General features: G+C 43.9%; 3 protein-coding genes and 1 long non-coding RNA gene across 6 annotated transcripts; 2 read left to right on the plus strand and 2 right to left on the minus strand.

Moving 5' to 3' along the window:
• Window positions 1-852: 852 nt before the first annotated feature.
• LOC103704546 (phosphoglycerate kinase, cytosolic-like) lies at window positions 853-4,157 on the plus strand. Its single transcript, XM_008787889.4, has 6 exons — window positions 853-1,424; window positions 1,980-2,057; window positions 2,132-2,392; window positions 2,732-3,049; window positions 3,352-3,510; window positions 3,651-4,157. The coding sequence occupies exons 1-6, from the start codon at window positions 975-977 to the stop codon at window positions 3,858-3,860; spliced, it is 1,476 nt and encodes a 491-aa protein (XP_008786111.2). The 5' UTR covers window positions 853-974; the 3' UTR covers window positions 3,861-4,157.
• Window positions 4,158-4,555: 398 nt separating this feature from the next.
• LOC103704545 lies at window positions 4,556-5,328 on the plus strand. The gene is made up of 2 exons (XM_017842138.3): window positions 4,556-4,874; window positions 4,967-5,328. The coding sequence occupies exons 1-2, from the start codon at window positions 4,641-4,643 to the stop codon at window positions 5,018-5,020; spliced, it is 288 nt and encodes a 95-aa protein (XP_017697627.2). The 5' UTR covers window positions 4,556-4,640; the 3' UTR covers window positions 5,021-5,328.
• A 2,224-nt stretch (window positions 5,329-7,552) lies between these two features.
• On the minus strand, window positions 7,553-8,377 carry LOC103704596 (egg cell-secreted protein 1.2-like). Its single transcript, XM_008787947.3, has one exon. It carries the CDS (start codon window positions 7,994-7,996, stop codon window positions 7,553-7,555), a length of 444 nt encoding a protein of 147 aa, XP_008786169.2. The 5' UTR covers window positions 7,997-8,377.
• Window positions 8,378-9,267: 890 nt separating this feature from the next.
• Window positions 9,268-11,088, minus strand: LOC103704544. Of its 3 annotated transcripts, none has more exons than XR_005509838.1 (4): window positions 10,932-11,088; window positions 10,647-10,793; window positions 9,948-10,007; window positions 9,268-9,316 (listed from the first exon to the last, which is right to left on the minus strand). It is a non-coding gene; the product is annotated as an uncharacterized LOC103704544 (long non-coding RNA). The 3 variants fall into 3 exon arrangements; XR_005509836.1 differs by lacking the exon at window positions 9,268-9,316 and adding an exon at window positions 9,682-9,769; XR_005509837.1 differs by lacking the exon at window positions 9,268-9,316 and adding an exon at window positions 9,799-9,827.

Raw genomic sequence — 11,088 nt, forward strand, 5'->3', positions numbered from 1 at the left:
CCTTTTAAATCAATATTATGATCAAATTTTTTATTTTTTTGAAGAATATTAACTTTTTACTGAAATTTTTTTAAAAATTATGGTTAACGACCTTTGGATGTTTAGTCTGGCGCTCTCCTAATTGAGCTATCCCTGCAATACAGTTTTTAGTTAATAAATTTTTATATACGCATGTGTGTGTGTATATATATATATCGACATGAAAAGACAATGTCCTAACCATCGGACGAAAGGGACCAAAAAACAATTCTTCATATATCTCAACTCTGAGAATAAAAGTGGTTCATGTTATTTCTATATGAAATTCGATAATTTTGTTTGTGCTCATGTTGGCGATTTCTGATGTCAATTCGCCAAGTTGTCACCCCTTTCTACGGATTTTTCACTGACCCAGTGACACATCAACCATGCCCCTTCCTTTTCTCTGATCACAATGCATCTTGATCTCTTTCTTTGTCTTTCATCCCCTGTCTAGTTCTTTCTAATTCAAAAAAGAGAGGGGGGGGGGGGCGATAAGGTGCCTATGGTTTGACAGGTTCGCAACTTACAAAGAGCACTCGCTGCTTGCAGGCCTAATTTCTATTATGCTTTCAGTGCCAATTTAAGCTCCTTTAACCCCAGCCCGAGAAGCTATTTTTTTATCAGCACCTACACCTACGATTTGACTATTGTTAATATTTTTCGCTGCCATTTTGACTCTGCTCGGAGGAGAAGGCCAAAAAAAAAAAAAAATAGTACTATTGAAAACTGAAAGGAGCTCTCTCTCTCTCTCTCTCTCTCTCTCTATATATATATATATATATATATATATGTCGAATCTCCACCTCTCCCCAGCGATAAGAAAATATCCATCCCCGCAAACCCCTCCTCCACATATCCTTTTTTTTCATTACTACTAATCACACCCCTCCTCGACCATTTCTTCTTTCCCTTCGAACTCTCTCTTAGCTCTCTTTCTATTGCTAAGAGCTACGATGGCTTCCGCCGCCTGCCCCACCTCCTTTTCTCTTCGCCCGTCCTCCGCCTCCGCATCCTCGTCCTCGTCCCGGCAGCAGGCGGCGGCGGTCGTTCTCCCCGGCTTCGCCTCCCGCGGCGGCGTCGCGCTCCGATCGCCGTTCCGCCGGCTGGGCTTCACCGGGGCGGCGGCGGACCCGCTGCTGGCGCTCCACGTGGCGGCGAGGATCCGGGCGGTGGCGGGGCGAAGCGGGAGGGGGCCGAGGGGCGTGGCGGCCATGGCGAAGAAGAGCGTAGGGGACCTCACCGCCTCGGACCTCAAGGGGAAGCGGGTGTTCGTGAGGGCGGATCTCAACGTCCCCTTAGATGAGAACCAGAATATCACCGATGATACTAGGATCCGGGCGGCCGTGCCCACCATCAAGCACTTGATGGGGAAAGGGGCCAAAGTCATCCTCTCCAGTCATCTGGTGAGTCTCTTCTCGATTCCTACTTGCTTTCCACCTGATGTTTCTGAAATTGCTGGTTGTTTTACTTCTTTCTTTTTTTAAATTTTTTTTATAGTACTAATTATCAACAAAAGTCTCAATTTTGATTGTTATTTCATTTTTCATGTCTTTCATTATCGAATTATGCTGAGATTAGAATATCAAATTCCTTTTTAATGTATATAAGCATTGATTTTGATTTTTTTGATAGTTCCAATGAGTAGAAGTGTTGTCGAAACTGCGATCATTTCATTGAGGTAGCCTTTTTTCTCTATTTTCTCCATCTTTGTTGTTGTGTTAGAAGGCCTCACGTCAATGAGTGTCTTGCAAGCTAGATTCTGTGCAGGTTTTTATGTGCTTGTTTTCATATACTTGGAAGTTATGTTGGGATTTTTAGTTACAGTGCTATCTAGTATAATTTAATTCATGGAACAGGGAAGAATGCCCACGAAATTATTATTGTTACAACATTAGAGTTGTATTCTATTTTCTATTTTCTTTAGTCGCAGGGGGCTATTGATTCTTTTTTCTGAACAGGGACGCCCAAAGGGGGTCACACCAAAATACAGCTTGAGTCCTCTGGTGCCTAGGCTATCTGAACTCCTTGGCATCAAGGTATGCTCATCTTTGCACCCAGATGTAATTTAATTGACAGTTCTTATTCTGGATTCCTTATGGGCACCATACAGGTCGAGAAAGCTGATGACTGCATTGGGCCAGAAGTTGAGAAAATGGTTGCTGCACTTCCAGAAGGTGGTGTTCTGCTTCTTGAAAATGTAAGGTTTTATAAGGAGGAAGAGAAGAATGAACCAGAGTTTGCGAAGAAGCTGGCATCCCTAGCAGACCTTTATGTGAATGATGCATTCGGAACAGCACATAGAGCGCATGCATCGACAGAGGGTGTCACCAAGTTCTTGAAGCCCTCTGTTTCTGGTTTTCTTTTGCAGAAGGTTGGTATTTAGCTTTTATATGTTGTTGCTCCATTAAAAGTTATGGTTTGAGTGGAGAATAATTGCATGGATGATTTGTGAGGTTCCTGAGTGTTTAAAAAGCTCATACCGTATCCAAATCGAGGCTTTTTCTTTTTTTGAGAAATTCCAAAGTGAGGCAGTTTGATCTCCATCTGGTGCATTTTAACATACGGGAGTTCCTCTGTAGGTTCTCATGTAACAGCATCTTGGATACTATGTGTTGCTTCTCGAATTATTCACTTGGACTTGCCCCTCTCCTATTTTTCTGCTTATAATTTAAGTCAATTTCCAACCAAACATTTTCATGCCTAATTACAGGAACTTGACTATCTTGTTGGTGCTGTTGCAAACCCAAAGAGGCCATTTGCTGCCATTGTAGGTGGTTCAAAGGTGTCATCAAAGATTGGAGTGATCGAATCGTTGTTGGAGAAATGTGATGTCCTTCTTCTGGGTGGAGGAATGATCTTCACCTTCTACAAGGCACAAGGACTTTCAGTGGGTTCTTCCCTGGTAGAGGAGGACAAACTAGAGCTTGCAACATCGCTTCTTGCGAAGGCTAAATCAAGAGGGGTCTCTCTTATGTTGCCCACTGATGTTATTGTTGCTGACAAATTTGCTCCTGATGCCAACACCAAGGTTTGTATTTTTAGGGTCCTATTAATATTTATTGCTCCAACAACACTATATTCCTTTAAGGCATAAAGTGAAGCATAGTTTCCTTCTTATCTGCTTATTGTCGAGCCATGCCAGAAGAACCTTCAAACCTGGAAAAAACCTTAGAGGTGAACCTCCTTTAAACATTTTAGTTCCTTTTGGTTTCACGCAAACATGGAGATTATTCTGTAACAAAATTGAGTAGAAGTCTCCGCAAAGGTACAGACTGTATTAGATCAAAGATATGAAATGAGATGATCAAGGAATGAAGATTCGTCGTGCAGGTTGTGCCATCAACTGCAATTCCCGATGGTTGGATGGGCCTGGATATCGGACCAGATTCAGTTAAATCATTCAGTGATGCACTGGAAACAACCAAGACAGTTATTTGGAATGGTCCTATGGGCGTTTTTGAATTTGATAAGTTCGCAGTTGGAACGGAGGTATGTCGTATTCTCTTTTATTCAGTATCAGTTGGTGGATGTGAATTGCTAGTTGTTAATGTGTCTCTTTCTTGGTGCATGTCCTCTCTAGGCTTGTTTGCCAATGAAAGCAACTTAGCTGACATGGCTAAATTTTGCAGGCAATTGCGAAGAAGTTGGCAGAACTTAGTGGGAAGGGCGTGACGACAATCATTGGAGGTGGAGATTCTGTTGCAGCCGTCGAGAAAGTGGGAGTAGCTGATGTTATGAGCCACATATCCACGGGTGGTGGTGCCAGCTTGGAGTTATTGGAAGGGAAGGAGCTTCCAGGAGTTGTGGCTCTTGATGAAGCTGTCCCTGTTGCTGTGTGAGGCCTAGTTTTATTCTGAAGCTGCTGTCTTTTGTTCTGGATTCTGAAAGAACGTAACCATGTTATGGTCTCTTTCATCTGGGTTTTACCCAGAAGTGGAATCAGTCAAGATGTCGAATTCTTGTAGAGTTTCAGGGATTGGCAAAAAAAGAGAGGATTTTCCCCCCTACACTGATGTTTTCTTGTGATGCGCTGCCAATTTATGGTTGAAATAAAGCATAAACTAGAAGTGTATCCTTTTTTTTTTCCAGTACGCCTCTTGTAACAAGTCAAGGTTGTAGACGCCATTCGAATTGCAGCATTGGCATGTCTCACCACTGATGGCTTGCATGTCAATAGAATTCCATAGTTTATCAGGTTTGGTTGAGTAGATAAGCCATCCTCTCTTTCCCCTTCTCTTTGCTTTCTTTCCCTCTTTGCTAAGAGGAATTGTAGGTTGGAGTCTTGGACAGAAGAAACTGTAAGTGCATTTTGAACGGGAAAAGAAGGAAAAAATTATGGTGGTTGGAAAAACTAGGAAGGGCTTTTTATTTGGCTGTAGTTTTTAAATAAAAAAGATTAAAAAATAATATTTTGATAGAAATAAGATTTTTATATTTCATAAAAAAAACTCAAAGATGGTCATGAAAAATTATTTTTTTATTGGTTGGAAATTGAGTTTTTTTTTTATAAAAGTTTTTTTAAGCCATCAAAATTTATAGATAAGATCTCTTTCTTTATTAAGAATATAATAGATATTTCACGTAAAGAAGATGCTTAATCAAATATAATTTACTCTATAATGTACGATTTTTTTATAGCCAATCAAATATTTGGGTCACGAGTTACCACTGCGTTCACAGGTAGCGATGAGGTACACCCTTCCAAAATGCTCAGAGAGTTTGGATGGCATAAAAGGTGCTCAGAGAGTTTGGATGGCATGAAAGGTGCAGCCCGGATAGCTTTGCCCATTCCGGGAGCAGTGGCAACTGCCGCTGTGACATTCCATGCCGTTAGCTTCGCCGAGCTGCGTGAGGTAATCTTAGGCAATATCTCTAGCTAGTTGTTTTCTTTCGTTGTTTCAGTGATCTATATGATAAGAGGTTTCTCTTTTCCTCTGGTTTACAGAAATCTTTTAAGGATTCAGGGGACTCGGAGGAAACAACAAATGTTGGCGGCTAAATAATATGGATTACTTGAGCTTTGAGCTCCAATCCATTTTTACGGTGGGGCGTTTGAAATTCTGTTGGCCATATCATCTCTATCTCTGGCCACTCTTCTTTTTTTTTTTGTCATGAGTTTTATTTTTATTTGGCTTGATACGATAAAATATTCATGGTGTATTCTCCCTCTCTCTCAAAGAAAAAGCATGGTGTAAGTATTTGCAGCGTAATTTTTCTTTTAGTAAATGAATTGAGTTCGAAACTTGTACTGCATAATATGATCTCTTTTCCACTGAAGTCACTGTGGTTATCATGTTTGGTTCTTGATCTCTTTTTGTTTAAGGTGGTACTCAAGTTTATCATTTCATACTCCAACTCAATCTCCCCCGCGCCCGAAAAAAAAAATTGAAGGGTTCCACGTAAAAATCAATATCAATATACGAAGTAAAGAAAAGATGATTAACTCTTGTAATTATAGGAGTTGGATCCGTATCATTTGTGTTTTTATCGGGTCAAATCACCATTGAGATTCCGATGATTCTCACTAATCAACAGAACAACAGGAAATGAAGGGCACAACATCTGTTTTGTCTCAACCATTGGGACTAATATCAAAGAAATTAAAACAGAGCGTCATTCCCGCCAATGGCTCAATGGCAATTCCGCAAATACCCCGTATGTGGACCCCAGAAATTACCCCATATAGACTCGGCATCTATGTTTCTCCCAGAAACCAAGAACTCTCCTCTCCTCTCTCTCTCTCTCTCTTCCCCCATTCTCCCTCACCAACGGCGACCACAAACCCGCTCCTCCTCGCCGTCCTCCTCCTCTCCCTATTACCCCGCCGGGGGACTGAATCTCCGATCGAGAGCTCGACGCCACCATCTCCGCCTTCCGGTCGTGCGATTACCAGTTCTTTGGCGACGCCATCGCCGCCTCCGACCTTCGTTTTGACTCCTCCGCCTCAACTCCTCCCACACCCAATTCGCCCCCACCGACTTTGTCCTCTTTGCGCCTCCGACCCCGCCGACGTCCGCTCTCTCCGCGACCACGTCGCCCTCCGCCGCATCCCCCTTCCCGCCCTACCTCCCTCCCCACCGTCGTTCCCCACCGCGACATCGCCATCGCCCGCCACCGCCAGCCCCCGAACGCCGACGGCTGGAACGTCGTCCTCGCCCTCCACCGCCACATGGCCTCTGGCAGACCCGTTCCTCCCCCAAGACCGCCCGATCTCCATCTCGCTCCGTACCCGTCCGCCGATCCCCCTGATACGCCAGCTCCGGCGCCGTCTCCAATCGCGGAGCTCTTCCCAATGTTTCCGGAGGCGCCGATCCGGGATCAAGAACCACGTTTCCAGCGGTGGTTCCCCCGTCCTATCCGGACGGAATCCAGCAGCCAATGGAGCCCGGAGTCGCGCCCAGAGAGATATCTTTGGCGGTCGAGGCTCCATTTACCGGGGAGATCATGCATCTGGGAGGGTATCCCCCAGAAGGGACGACGATGAGTTGTTAGGTCCCAATCAGAGAGGAAGAAGTCGATGGGAAGGAAAAGGAAATGCTATTCAATAGCTCAACAGTGAGTTAAAGCAAGCCATGCAAAACAGCGAACAGCTCTCTTCGCGTGAGAGTAACCCAAGGCAAGAATAAACAAACGGGAAGAAAAGAAAACCAACACTTCACTCTCTCCGTCCCCAAACCCAAGGCAAGAACTTTCATCAAAAAAAAACCCAAGGCAAGAATAAACAAGCGGGAACGCATTTCTTCTCCTCGTCCCCCGCAAACGAGAGACCCGGGCCATGCACACAGCTTCAGTTCCTCCCCTTTGGAACGTGCTCCGCTTCCGCCATCTTCGCAGCAAGGCTCAGTCTTCCGCTCCCCGTTCCATCGCGGGCGGCTTCCCTTCCGCGTGCGTAGCTCGGCCTCGAGCTGCTGCTCGCTCCCACGATTCCGACGCGGCGGTTTGCGTGCATGGGGCGAGGTCCATAGCCACCAGGTAACGCGGGTTGGGTCTCCGAACCCGTTGTGGCCTGGTGGGTATAGCGAGCTTATCATGAGTTATCCTGCGGCGAGTCCTACGGGGATCGTGTCTCCTGAAGGGAATCCGCCGAAAGGGATCCAGGTGACGGCGTCTCCGATGGCGATGGGGTTTCTTGGAACCAAGCCAGAGGTCATGAATCTCCGTCCTGGGGGAGGACGGGTCCCGCCTCTTCGCTAACTACCGTGGCCGTCCACGCCCGCGTCCGCATGCCAGTGATGACGCCTTTTGATCGATGAGATGCCAATCTTTAGGTCAGTTTTTTTTTCCCCTTCTCCTGATGGACAACATCCGCCAGGCTTGCTGTTAACCCGGATTCGGAAGCCAGGGGTCGCAGAGACAGAGGATTAATAGATAAAAAGAGGAGGATCGATCATATTTATATTATTGAAGCCATGACAACAGTAGACAACGCAGAACTTCTTAACATCAGGACATGATGAGAGTAAACAAAGAAGTATGACTGATATCGAAGGACCCTCCCCATCGCTCGTGGAAACGGAAGCCCAGGGAAGCGCTAGGCCGCCTCCGGACCGGCAAACGCGAGTGCGGCGTCGGCCACAGAGGGAGATGTCGTGGAGTGGGGACGCAGTGACGCAACGGCGACAGGAGGAGGAGCGGCCTCGGCATCGCAGTATCCTCTGAGAACGTCGCTCTCCTGGGGAGTGAAGCCGAGGGACTGGAGCATCGTGGTCCAGCACTGGCGGGTGATGACTTGGATGGCGCGGCAGCAGTCGACTCCCAGGTACGACTCGCCGTTCATGAAGAAGAGCAAGATCTCGTCGGTGCATGATTTCAGCTCCAGCAGTGCGTTCCAGCAGTCAACTAGGCCCCCGTTGGAGGTGATCCGGGCCTCGAGAGGGCTAATGGCGGGTTCCACGAAGGAAAGCTCGCGGGCATGGGCAAGCCCAACGAGGCATGCGATCACGAACGAGAGGGCAAGCTTTTGAACGGGCGACATGCTTGTGGATCTCCTAAAAGCTTTTTCAAGCAAAGGGAGCGGCGTATATGATGGTGTGAGGGTAAGGAAGGTTGTGGCAGGGCATATTTATAGACGGGAGGAGTGGTGTTGGTAATTGGAGTCGGAGAGGAAGAGTTTGGGAACGCGAAAAGTCTCTTAACGTTGCGAGACGTTCGGAATGCCAAAATGGTAGGATCGTTTGGGACTGCCATTCAAGACAGTGTAATGTCTCTCTGTTTGACAAAAACTGAAATTATTGCTGGAAGCGTGGATGGAGTTATGGAATTCTGGAGTCTTTATTAGACTGCAACCAGTTTATGGAGTTTTTGGACCAACCAAACAAGCCTGTACCTTCTTACGTTTAAAAATTGCTTCTTGATAATGATCTCTCATTCACCATTTTCTGCATTCTTTCAGTCTCCACCACCACTTCCATGGAACAATAAGCTCCTGTCTTTTAGTTTTCTTTAAGTATTGTATACACACCAATACCAGAACTCTTCATTTCCACACCCTATTCCAACTGACTTTACTTGTTCCTCGTACGTCTCTTGCATCGTCAAACTCTAACCTTTCGCCTCACAACCGAAGAAAGAAGGTAATAAGTGAACATATATTAACTTGGCATATTGCTTAAAGAAGAGTTTGTCAGTGTTAATCTCCTACTGAAAGAGGTTAAGTGCCCTTTCCGAAAGGCAAGTCTTCTCTCCTTCTTCTCTGTAATTTTTTTGAGAAATAGTCCATCGATCTTCTCTGTTATTGACATTAATTCCTTTCTTTACTCATACCCAGACTCTCCTGCCCTTCCCTTACCCCAACTGAATGCAAGAGAAAGCGACATGATGCGGCTGAGTAGAAGAGAACTGTTCTAGGAAATGCATACAATAGATATTTGCACCTACATAAAATTTCAATACAGGCATTCATGATCATAGAACATTAACTTGGTAGTTACAAAAGAGATGGCATGGAATATCTTGGGTGCCACCTTAGATCTCTAATTAATATCAGGGTAGGTGTTGACTCAATTCAGGTGAATGAATGAGATGTGATTTTAGGAATTATGATTTTGTAATGTCCAAAAATGACCTGGCCTGCATGCAGGCATCTAGTTGGATGCATCCATGTTACCCCTTGCAAAGCCTTTTCATCCTTTTGTATGTTGTCCCACATTTTTCTATACAGAGATCACACTTGGTCTGCATCAGGTGAAGTACTGAAATTCATCTGCAAACCGGCTAGAGTTCAGGGAAAATGGATGATGAGCTCACCTCCTATGCAGACTATTTGGAGTTGAGCCCTCCTTTGACCAACATGATTCTATTAACAAGTGAACAACAATTAATATAATGATCTCACAACTGGCTTGTATAATAACAAAGACACCATTTTAACTATGTAAACAAATTACATTTTGGACAACTAGATGAGGTAGCAGCAATATATTGCAATGCTTGATCAGATGCCAACTGCGGCATAAGATTTCCAAAGGTTCTTCGGACAAAATTTTTATACCGAAAGAAGAATATACATCATCTTTTCGGACATAAAAGCAATAACACATGGCTGATCACACCAATCCCAGCAACATTGGACATATGATGCATGAACATCACATTATTCAATCCTCAAAGATCCAGAATGTCCCCCTTTCTTGGTTATTTTGAGCACATCTAATAGAAGCAAAGCTACCACTTAGCTAACCGGACAGGCATTTCACAGAGATATCCCCTCATCACAGAGATTCATCAGACGGCACCGGTCACTGGGTTTCTGCTTGTCAAGTTTTGACAGGATTAAGAGGAACATACATGCAGACAATTTGCTTGCACTGCAAAATTATAAATTAATAAAATAGATCATTTTTTCTGTCATACATCATTATTTCTTTGTCATACATTCTGATGAAGACCATGCCATCAGTGATTGTTTAGAGAGATGAAATACTTACTTGCTCTTCATTCTCATCTGCTTCTTTGCAGTTCTCAATAAGAGTCTCCATTATCTTCATCTGAATTAGAAGTGCAAATAAAACCGATAGTTACCAGAAGAAGAGGATAAAATATATACTATAGTATTTCATCGATCCACAATATGATTACCCTCAGCTTAGGAGTCTTTAATTGAATGAAAATATTTTTGACAGCTTTGCGGCATGCTAAACAAGTGTTCTCCTCTGTCTGATGGTAAACAACAGAGATTTAGCTTCACCAGTGTTAAATAATACCACAACAACAATGCAACATCATGGAACTGGGGTTGAACAATGATATAGTATTGTTACCACTAGTTGTTCAGTGTGCAAGCATTTCATTTCATTTCGAATCCTTTATTTTATTTTCGAGAACTAGGATGGGAGGAAAACCTGGCTAATGCTAAGTGTGCAAGCATTTTAATTTTCAGTAATTTGCTAATACAGAATAATCCATATGATAAGCTGAGCTTCTACTTGTAATTTTCTACAATATTCAGCTACCTCACTGCATCACCTGCTGTAAATGAAAATATTATTTTGAATAGACAAAATGTGTAAATGTGCATCACCTGCAGCAGTTCAAGACATTCATTTAACGGAATTGATGCATGGCTTGAATGCTATGGGAGAAATGTCAGTTTGTATTGTTACTACAATCGATAAAAGCTCATTTACCTCAGAAGAAAACTTGTTTAATGAAATGCGACAAAGCAGGGACTCGTCCAAACATAATCCTGTGCTGTTGCAGAGATTTTCTTCATGGAAAAGATCTTGCAAAGACAGCGTTGTTTGATGGATATATGCCTCTGACTTTTGTAGACACTGCAAGGATAAAGCAAGCTCTGTTTGGTGAAATGATGTCTAAAATGAGAAGTAACCATTTTTGTGGAAGTCTGTACCTTAGCTTTGAGATCAAAAGGCAGAATATGGCAAACTTCACTTGAGAGAATATCAACATACCCAAACAATTCTGGATCACCCAAGGCTTTCTCAGCTTTTCTTGAAGCCTCCAGGCATGCATTGCAAATGGAATTTGGTGACCGGCCTTCGGTAGAAGAAAGCTTGTTTCCTATGAAGAAGTCAGTTGCTAGTTATGATTGAAGGCAAGTAGGATTTC

Source organism: Phoenix dactylifera, unplaced genomic scaffold (genome assembly GCF_009389715.1).
Source record: "Phoenix dactylifera cultivar Barhee BC4 unplaced genomic scaffold, palm_55x_up_171113_PBpolish2nd_filt_p 001377F, whole genome shotgun sequence".
NCBI classification, from domain to species: domain Eukaryota; kingdom Viridiplantae; phylum Streptophyta; class Magnoliopsida; order Arecales; family Arecaceae; genus Phoenix; species Phoenix dactylifera.

Coding starts and splice junctions, on each gene's coding strand:
- LOC103704545 (XM_017842138.3), top strand. CDS start 4,641: ATGTACGATTTTTTTATAGCCAATCAAATATTTGGGTCACGAGTTACC. Junction 4,875..4,966: donor GCTTCGCCGAGCTGCGTGAG/GTAATCTTAGGC, acceptor TCTGGTTTACAG/AAATCTTTTAAGGATTCAGG.
- LOC103704596 (XM_008787947.3), bottom strand. CDS start 7,996: ATGTCGCCCGTTCAAAAGCTTGCCCTCTCGTTCGTGATCGCATGCCTC.
- LOC103704546 (XM_008787889.4), top strand. CDS start 975: ATGGCTTCCGCCGCCTGCCCCACCTCCTTTTCTCTTCGCCCGTCCTCC. Junction 2,058..2,131: donor CTGAACTCCTTGGCATCAAG/GTATGCTCATCT, acceptor GGCACCATACAG/GTCGAGAAAGCTGATGACTG. Junction 3,050..3,351: donor CTCCTGATGCCAACACCAAG/GTTTGTATTTTT, acceptor TTCGTCGTGCAG/GTTGTGCCATCAACTGCAAT.